At 41.3% G+C, this 10,165-nt stretch overlaps 1 protein-coding gene across 1 annotated transcript; it reads left to right on the top strand.

Moving 5' to 3' along the window:
• Window positions 1–236: 236 nt before the first annotated feature.
• CCNJ (cyclin J) lies at window positions 237–9,853 on the top strand. Its single transcript, XM_076338803.1, has 5 exons — window positions 237–312; window positions 2,222–2,432; window positions 4,874–5,173; window positions 5,266–5,425; window positions 7,195–9,853. The coding sequence occupies exons 1-5, from the start codon at window positions 244–246 to the stop codon at window positions 7,604–7,606; spliced, it is 1,152 nt and encodes a 383-aa protein (XP_076194918.1). The 5' UTR covers window positions 237–243; the 3' UTR covers window positions 7,607–9,853.
• The last annotated feature ends 312 nt before the right edge of the window (window positions 9,854–10,165 follow it).

The raw sequence follows: 10,165 nt of genomic DNA, 5'->3' as shown, positions 1-10,165 counted from the left end.
CCCGCGGCGGGAGGGGGCGGCTTAACGAGCCTCACTTGTGCCCCGCATGGCGGCCAGCTGGGCCGGGGGGCCGCGGGGGCCCCGCGGCGCGGGCGGCAGCTGATCGCGTTTAACTGGGGGCGAGCGAGGAAGGGGCGAGGGTGGCGCTGCCCGTCCCGTCCCGTCCCGTCCCGCCCCGCCCGCGCTCAGCGAGCGCCGCTTCCTCCCCTCTGCCCAGGCCCCGGCTGCCGCGCCGCCCCGCCGATGGAGCTGGAGGCGCAGTGGTGGACAGGACAGCTGGCTGCCGACATCCACCAAGCGCTTCGCTACAAGGTAGCCCGGCGCGGCGGCGGTGGTTGGTCTGCGGGGGGGCGGCGGGGAGCCCGGGGGGCGGCGGGGGGCGGAGGCCGCTGCCGGCCCCGCGCCGCGGGGGAAGCGGAGGGGTGGTGGCCCCGGCGCCTTTGTGAGGGCTCCAACAATCGGAGCCGGCCCTTCGGAGGGGAGCCGGCGCGGCGGCTTGAAGCGGGCGGAAAGCGCGTGTGAGGCGGGCTCGGCCCGCCTGGGTTTTGGTGGAGTTTGCTTTTCTGAACCTTGAAAAACACAGCGTCTTCCCCTCAGTTAACGCTCAGGCTGTTTGTCCTCAGTCTTGACAGTTTATCTGGCTGGCCAGACTGCTGTCTCTCTGCACTTTAAAAAAGCAAAGGGGTCACGGTGCGCTTGGGTCTTCCGTTTGGATGTGTAAGTGGGTCCAAGTTTAACCTCTGCAGAAAGCATTGTGATGCTATAGTAACAAAAAAAACCAAAACAACCAACCAGCCAAACACTAGGTGCAGTAAGAATAGTAGAGTTTAGGCAAAACTGCTTTGAAGTTGCTTCGACTGACTCAAAGTTGCTCTTTGGGGCTACTTTCATAATAAAGCACATCTTGCGCTCAGAGATGAAAATCAGTTTACAGTGGCTGAACCTACTAAAAATGTGCTTTTGCTGCCTGATAATACTTGATGAGTGGATTATCTTTCTTGAAGGTGTGACTGCTAAAGCAACTTTTTTTTTGTTTGCAGGGGCGGGGGGGAACACAAGAGAAGGACAGGACAATTTATTTGCTACCAAAGTTACCATCACTAAATCTAAGTTAGTGTTGTGAAAGGTGAATTCTAAAGCTTAGTAGGTATGGGTGGGGGTTTTGTTCATTTGTTTGGGTTTTTTTTTTTTTCACTTCAATAGCGTGTTTCAGAACTTTGAATTGACCTTAAAAATTTGACAATTTTGGGCGACTCCATTCTAACTTGATGTCATCAGACTGTCCTGCTGGAAATTTAATTGTACTCAAAATCCTACTTAATCTGGGCTGCACAATCTAACTCATAAATTTATTCATGATAACAGAAGACAGCACTGCTGTTTTGCTGTATACAAGAGGAGATACTAGCTACTAGGCAGGAGCCTGGGGAACATTCTTTCTACCAGTCTAACTTTTGTATTCAAAACAGATCATGCTACAGATTTTTCTGATCTGTGGTGTTGGTAGAGCTTTTGTTTTGTGGGGTCCCCCCCCCAAATCTGAGACCGTGTGAGGTTTATGTACACTTAACTAAATGCCTGAGAGCACACTGTAGTCAGTGTCAGTGCAACATCAATCAGATCGGATTAAGTCAGGCTTTAAACTTATGCATGCAGCAAACGTTGACACATGCACACCCCTTTCCTCTTCCTAACGTTGCTACCTTCAGTTAGCTGTTAGTGCACTTCGCCTGGAGGCACCTGCAGGAGAACTGGCAGCATTGGAACATGCAAACACTTAAGTACAAAGTCTGATTGCTCGGATTGAGCTGTAGCAGGAGGGGGTTGAGTTAAGCTGTTGGACTTTGCATTGAAGCAGCTCAGGAGTAATGGCATACCCTTGCTGTTTCCCTCCTGGGAGGTACAGCCTTTGCAGTAGAGGTAGTACAACAGAAATGGTAAAAGCTAAAGTCACGCTAGCCGATTGCCCAATGAAAAGATGTTAAATTTTAAATTATTATACTAATGTTATGCAGAAGCAAATTATTTCTTAGTTCTTCTGTAATACTGTAAAGTAGATTTTGTTCTGTGAAAGGGGATGCTGGAACGATGGGAACAGAAGGAAGAGGGGAGAAATCCTTTGAAAATGCCATGATAAATTTGAGAATATCAGCTATATTAATCTGATACCAATGCAAACTAAATTATGGTTTTAATAAAATTACATGCTGCTGTCCACTAGGAGCTGAAGCTGCCCTCCTACAAAGGCCAATCTCCCCAGTTACATCTGAGAAGATACTTTGCAGATCTGATTGCTATTGTGAGCAATCGGTTCAGACTCTGTCCTGCTGCACGACATCTAGCTGTGTATCTGTTGGACCTCTTTATGGATCGTTATGACATATCTATACAGCAGCTGCATGTGGTTGCTCTTTCCTGTTTACTTCTAGCAAGTAAGTATGTAGCACCAAACTTCAACTAGAGCAATATAGGTTCTGCTGCCAAATACAAGGCGTGTCTTGATGGGATATAGCAGATGGGGGAACAAAGTGATTATAAAAGACAGACAGATTAGTGTATATCAGTTTGGCCCAATTGGTAGAGCCTTTCTTTAGACTCTTGTTTTGACTTCTGTTGGCACCCAATGAAATTGAGGGGAGAGAAAACAAACTGTGATTAAAAAAACAATGTTTATGCTTGGAAACAAATTATTCTAAGGTGAACTTTCAGAGCTGTATTGTAGGAATAGAAAGACTGTCTTTCTGAGGACATCTCAAAATAGGCAGATCCAGTGGTGGAAATGAGAAATTTGCATACCTGTGATAAAAGAAGAAATTAAATAAACCATATGTAGACTGTACTGCACCCTGCTGATGGTGCTGTGTGGTTCTGGAATACTTCAGATTTCATAAATTGCAATGTTCTTTAAGCAAGCTAAGGCTGACGTACATCCTGTATTGTCACATACAAAATGTAATACTGGTGAAATATGTTGGTGAATGCACAGTACTCCGAAGACAGAATTAATTACAAACACTCATTATGAACAGTGCTGCTTATGTTGACTTCTGCTAGATTCTTGTGGTGTGTATCCATCTTTTGACATTTGTGGACCCCTTTTAGATGTCCGCAAAGAGATATGGGTCTAGTTTGCTGGGATACCTGCTGGCACTTGTTCTTAAACCAATAGATTCAGAGAAACAGGTCCTGGCAGCAGAACTAACTCTTGGTTCGGTTTCTGCTGAAGTGTTTCTCTGAATCTGTTTTCATTTTCTCAGATAAGATATATTGCATTGTAGCTCTAGGCCTTCTTCACTAGAAAACCAGAGTGCTGAGGTATTGGCTATTTTTGGTATACTGCTTCCTTTCACTGCATCCCCTGTCTCCACCAATACAGCTATTCAGTAGAACAGTTAAACAAGAAAAGGGTTATTTCAGATTCTTCGGGAGGTAAGCTTTGACTGGATGCCACCAGCCAGCAATCTTCTCTTGGCAAAGATGAGGTGCCGAGTATGAAAACCTTGCCTCAGAAACCAGTGTACTCCATTTAGGAAAATGGATTGGCTTTGTACTAATGCCAGATTTTTCAAATGAATTCATGTTCTGAAGAGAATTTTTTTTTTTTTTTTTTTTTTTAAATCACCTCTGCCATCTTTCATAACAAGCTGCAAGTAGAGCTCCGAAAGCCTGGAGTACTCACTCTTCTGAGAAGCAGTGTATGAATTGGTTCAGAAAGCACAAACCAGAATGCTATTTTAAACTTTTGCCCTGTGTGACTTAAACAAACAGTTTAATCAGTGGTGCAATAAGTTGGACAAATCACACTGTGATATATCTGATAAGGTTATAGAAGTAATAAGAGAAATTATTATGTGACTCCTGAAGCTTTTATTTCTGTAATTACTAGAGTATGGGAAACAAAAAGTAACAGACTGGGACTGGTGTTGGATTAAGTCCTGTATAAGTACCTCCATTGCTGAAAAAAAGCAAACATTCAGTATGTTCAGTCCTGCAAAACTCTCTAAAAATGTGCATTTACAAGATACCATGTAGTACTGAATAGAGAGTGTAAGATGGAAAGAATTTGCAATGAAACTGAAATAGCACAACCATATGGCAAACTGTATGGAAATGTGACACTTGTTTCTCTTATTAATGGGTTTTCTACATATACAGTTTTGCTTCAGGCTAAAAACATACAGGCCTGACAAGTTAAAGACCAAGGAAAGCTGAAGCCACCAGCAGTGTTAAAGTTGAAACAGTATGTATGGCAGTGTGGTTTTTCAGATGCACATTGCTGAAATCCACTTGTTTGAAATGCTGGAGCGGCTTATCGATTATGAAATCTAAAAACGTACCTACCATAACAGGCATTAAAAGCAGCCACATTGGCTAGAGCTCTAGCTATATAATGAGTTTTAGAAACAAAAAGGGGGGGAGGGCGGGAGGGTGATTAAAGCCAAATGCTGTGGTGTTGTGTATGCCAAGTCACATCACAGTGGTATTTCATTGATGATGGGGGCACATTATACAATAATTTGATGACAAAAACTTGCGTATGCAGTGCCAGTGATGTCCTCATGCCGCTTACTTCTGCTCTTGGCAACCAGCTTCTGTGTGCCAGGGTGGGAAAACCAACAGGAAACATGGCACCGCACGATATCCTACATGGTGTTTGACATTATCTGCTGAAATTTAGCCCTTCGTAGCACATACCCCTTTTTGTCTCTCGAGGACATCCTCCATTTGAGCTTTGCATCTGCAGGAAAGTTTCAAGCTTGTTTGACATAGTAGAACTGAAATATGACCAGCACAGACATTAGATACAATCTGTTTTATAGTTCACTCGTGCTGAACCTTTTTTTTTTCCCCTCTTCTTTCTGTTCACCTAAAGGTAAATTTGAAGAAAAGGAAGACAGTGTTCCCAAACTTGAACAGTTGAACAGCTTGGGTTGTATGACTAACATGAATTTGGTACTAACAAAACAGAATTTGCTTCATATGGAGTTGTTGTTGCTAGAAACATTTCAGTGGAATTTGTGCCTCCCAACTGCTGCTCATTTCATCGACTATTATCTTTCTATTGCTGTCCATGAGACTGATCTTCATGATGGCTGGCCAATGGTTTGCTTAGAGAAGACTAAGTTATATATGGCAAAATATGCTGATTACTTTCTGGAAGTATCACTGCAAGGTGAGTTACATATTTCAGGTAATGAGTCCTTTGTTGTCTTGACAAACAATGTCCAACTTAAATGAATCTTTTTCTTAATTCCTTCTTTCTAGATCATGCATTTTTAAATTATGCCCCTTCTTTAGTTGCTACTGCGTGTGTAGCTTCTTCAAGGATTATCTTGCGTCTCTCACCAACATGGCCTACCCGACTGCATCATCTTACTGCATACTCCTGGGATTTCCTAGTGCCATGTATTGAGCGACTATTAATGTAAGTTAACCACAGCAGCTTTTTTTAAGCCCATTTCCTCATCTGTTGGTATGCTTAATTGCTGTTAGCACTGAAAGTAAATTTCTCTTTGAATTTCAGTTTTTCTATTCTAAAAATACTTAGGTAATACTGTTAGGTAATTACTGTTTTGTTCTTTCCAAAAAAGAAAACCTTACCAGGTCTAACCTCTTTCCTGTTCTTTCAACAAACAAATCTCAGGCTTGCATTTCCACTGAACATCTTTTGGCATGCTTTGAGAATCTGTTAAATAACTTATTCCCAATCTCTGTAGTCTACTCGGAGAGGAAAAAGAGATAGTGAAGAGTACCAAAGGCATAGGAGCTCCTACTTACCCTGAAGACACTATGCCTTGGAAGTTCAAGGGATGCTCCAAACAGATTATGAAGTTTGCTCTTGTGCAGATCTAAATACAGCTGTGCTCTGTAGAAGCACAAGAATAGCTGTATCTGGAAGAATCACATCTTCCTTATAAGTGTGACGTTGTCACCCGTGGTGGCCTCTTTTGGCTTCACTAATGTGTCTCATGAAAGGGATAGTACCTAAAGCATGCAAGTGCTGTTGCAGAAGTGTTTTCAGTATTGCTCTGAAAGACCTGGGGGGGGTGGGGGGGTGGCGGGTGGCGAAGCCTTTCAGTCATCTTTGCAGTGCACCATAAAAAGTTAGCAATCTTTTAGGAAAAATTGGTGAGGGGTTGAACCCCAACTGTCTTCAAGAGATCTGCCCTGTATAGGCAGTACCAAAAAACTGAGATGATTTTAGGCCTGACTGAAGTTTGTAGGTGGCATCTGCTTAACCTCAGCATAAGAGCAAGAGAAAGAGTATGTCTAAATACATTTGAGATAGGTGTAAATCAAAGGGAATTCAGGTGAGCTAAACACAGGTGTAAATCAAAGGGAATTCAGGTGAGCTAAACTCTGTAACTTAAGTACTGGGTGGGCTAGAAAAAAGGTGAGAGGAAGAAAAAAAAAAAACGCATTTCCATTCACCAAAGCAGGATCCAATATAAATATTCATATGATCTTTAAGTACTGTAATGTAGATCTTTTAAAAACCCTCTGATATCATAGAATAGCTTGGGTTGGAAGGGACCTCTAAAGGTCATCTAGCCCAACCCCCCCTGCAATAAGCAGGGGCATCTTCAACTAGATCAGGTTGCTCAGAGCCCCGTCCAGCCTGACCTTGAATGTTTCCAGGGATGGGGGATCCACCACCTCTCTGGGCAACCTGTGCCAGTGCTTCACCACCCACATCATAAAAAATTTCTTCCTTATATCTAGTCTAAATCTACCCTCTTTTAGTTTAAAACCATTACTCCTTGTCCTATCGCTACAGGCCCTGCTAAAAAGTTTATATCGTGTCTTTAAAAACCCTATACTCTATTATCCAACTTAAATGAGGTAGAAGCAGCAAGTAAGTTTTAATTTCAGGTTCTGGTAATCTGGCACTTTATTGGAGTACACTAGCAGACCTTATTGCACTGGTAATTTTAGATACTGCTGTATTATTTGTATTGGCATGAAATGAAGTGAAATGCTGAAAAGAAACTCTATCCCAAAGAAACAAATTTTAAAACCTTAGATGATTTTGAAGGGTAGGCTAAAATGATTTTCTCTTTCTTTTTTTAAACACTTTGGAAGCTTTCAGATAATTGCATCATTTGTTAGAGTGCTTTCAAAAGTTAACCGAAAAGAGTTTTAAATTATTTTAATATCTATTTTCATGTATTCTGTCTTCTCAATTTGTTTTAGTGCGCATGATAATGATGTGAAGGAAGCAAACAAGCAAAAAGGACAACATGGTCAGTCTGCCCAACATACTGTATTTCAGACCCCAGCTCCAACTCCCCAGCAGGCTAATGCTCAACAGCACATACCACAGTATCTCCAAGCTCATCAGTCTTCATTACAGTATCACCATCAGACATCACAGCAGCAAAACTGTCAACAGATATTATCATCTAATCATACAGCATCTTACCCGCTCCAGACTTGCCCTGCTGCCTTACAGTCCAGTGTTCAGGCTCGAGGCCATGTACAGACTGGTGCTGCAATGTCACTAGCTGTTCCGCTAGAAGTGAAGCCATGTATAAGTGTCTCCTACAACCGGAGTTATCAAGTGAATGGACGATATTCCTGTATTACTCCCTGCTTTGAGAGGTGATAAGTACAAAATGGTTTTGTGCTTGTTTGTTTGGGGTGGGAAGTTGTGTTGAGGGGAATTGTTTTGGTTTTTTGTTAAACCTCAAATAAGTTTGAGGGCAACAAATTGAATAAAAAAAAGTCTTTCCAGAAAAAAGTAACTGGATTGGCAACCAGTACCGTAGCTCAAATACAGACTGCAAAAAATAAGCACACAGAACACCCTCTAAAAAGAATGTGTATACCTGGGGGTAATAAGTTCTTACGCTGGCACTCAGAATTCTCTGTGCTTCTAACGCACATCTTTGAAATACTAGTCAAAAGAAAAATAGCTGTGGACTAACTACAGATTTACTTTTAATGAAGGAGATATGCAGTATTATTTTGAAGACATTTATGTAATACCACCATACAGTATTAACACTTACTTTAAATTTACTGAAACTTACAAATCCATTGAATGCCAGACTTCTCCAGATACATGGGGACCACAGGAAGAAACAAATCTCATCTGGCTAACTCCATACTCTTGCCCCTTTTTCAGCACTTGTGTTGGATATTTGCTTTAGGCTAAGGCATTTGGTATTTTGGCTAGTTTTTAAGTTTTGTACCTCACAGGATAGACACTATGTTTTTCCTTCTTTTCTCCTCCTTATCCTTTTTATGTTTAAAGTAATTCTTTCATACTAACTCAGGGAATTTTCTACTCATTACTCTGTGCTGCTGGTTTGTACACTTAATTGGGTATAAGTTGAGAGAGGAAGATAGAAAGGGAAGAGACTGTAGCAAGTGGAGTGGCTTTTCTTCAGGGCATCTATGTGCAGAGTACCAAAGGGATATGTTAGTGTTCACAGAACGTAGGTGTGAACTACTGCCCAGCAGTGTGGCATCGAGTAATTGAAGAAAAGAGAAAGTTTCAGCTGAACTGGTACTGTACCAGAACTACTACAGTGGCTGTGATTCCTCTGTGTACATACAAACACACATGTATTATTAACCAACAGAAAGCATCCTCCAATTGTACTGACAGTATCACTTGTACAAAAAAAGTACAGTTAAATGCTTATAGAAATCCAGTTCTGTCAGGCTTATAGTGGAGGAAAATTCTCAGGTAATAGTGGGGCAACTCTTTCTTCTACTATTTGGGAGTTCCAGAAGAAAATGCAGAGATTTACCCTTCTAAATGGGTGGGTCAAAAAATATATTGCAGAGCAAACTGCTTTATCACAATTAAGGTGCTAATTGCATGACTATATGGAATTACACTCTCTCCTGTGGAGTGGATAGTCTGAGGGTAGAAAGCTTCACTCATCCAACTCTTGGATGAAAATGGTGGTAGAGATATTAATGGAGGATTTTTTTTTTTTTTAAAATACAAGAAGATACCTGACTTTCTCCTGTGGTAGAATATGGGAGGAGGAAGTATGGATGACAGGATTCTTACTACTTTAAAATATCTTTATAGTGTGTGGGCTTAAGGCGCTTTTGTTTTATTTGTTCTTTTACCACCTTCTTCTCCCCTGTCTTAGTGGCAGCACTTAAAAATGTGTACCATCTAATGACACTGAAGTATTGTGAATCTTCCAGAGACTGTTTTGAAAGTAGGGGTAATTAAGATACATTATCAATATGAAGATGAAGGCTTTATCACAGGAGAGGGGGGCCTTACCATAATGTTCAGAATGGAGGGAGGACAGCTGTGTTCATTCTTTCTGGGGCTGAATGATAACATGCTACAAAAACCTATTTATAGTTGAGGAGAAGAAATCCTATTTCTCTTGTTTTGTTTTTTTGCATAAATCCCAATTTTTTTTGTGGGCTTTTGTAGCGTGTATGTACAAGTCAAGAGGGATAGGAGGGTGAATGAAAGAGATGACCCTCTCTGCTTTATGCTAGAGAATCAACTTTGAAATAGCCATAGTGTGGTCAATTCTTAATTAAAGTGCAAGCTGGTTTGGTTTGGGGGGGAGGGGAGGGGGTTCCCTCCTCTCTTCATCTCTTAATGAATATTTCCCCATGTCTGAGAGTAGTGTTAAGTAGAGACTTTCCACCTCGTAAGATGCCATGCTTTTTATTCAGCATTGTTACCCATTTAAGAGGGAAATGGACTTCCTTCTGCCGGTTTCATTTTGTTGCAATGCTATGTCCGAGTCCTCAGTGCTCTAACTACCTCTGATGCTATGAATGTACAGTCTTGTAATAGACCATGACTTGAAATAACAGCAGATGCCTGTAGCTTTTTTTTCTGTAAAATCTTTAAATCGGCTAACTTGTCATCTTTAATTAGACACAACAGTATAGGCTCTTCTTTTTTGGGGTATTAGTAAATTTATCCCATAGGCATTTGATATATAAAAATTTAACTAATACTTAACACTGGAATTATAATGGGCGGGGGCTTATTCAGTTAGTTAATACTGCAAATTTACATTTAATAGGGTATTTTTTATTTGACTATTTTAAGACATTAGGTCAACTGTAAAAAGATCCACTACATGCTGTTTGTTTTTAATTTATTACTTAGTCTAAGTTTTGTTCTGACACTACAGCTGCATAATGACTACAGAGAAAATGTACACTG

The sequence above is a fragment of the Aptenodytes patagonicus genome, chromosome 5 (assembly GCF_965638725.1).
Source record: "Aptenodytes patagonicus chromosome 5, bAptPat1.pri.cur, whole genome shotgun sequence".
In the NCBI taxonomy this organism is placed as follows: domain Eukaryota; kingdom Metazoa; phylum Chordata; class Aves; order Sphenisciformes; family Spheniscidae; genus Aptenodytes; species Aptenodytes patagonicus.
Note: the sequence above shows the minus strand (reverse complement) of the source record. Positions and strands in the feature narration are given on the sequence as shown.

Bases quoted from the DNA above. Each gene is read 5' to 3' on its own strand.
- CCNJ (XM_076338803.1), top strand. From the start codon at position 244: ATGGAGCTGGAGGCGCAGTGGTGGACAGGACAGCTGGCTGCCGACATC. The intron at 313-2,221 runs GTAGCCCGGCGC...GCTGTCCACTAG, and splicing joins ACCAAGCGCTTCGCTACAAG to GAGCTGAAGCTGCCCTCCTA. The intron at 5,174-5,265 runs GTGAGTTACATA...CCTTCTTTCTAG, and splicing joins TCTGGAAGTATCACTGCAAG to ATCATGCATTTTTAAATTAT.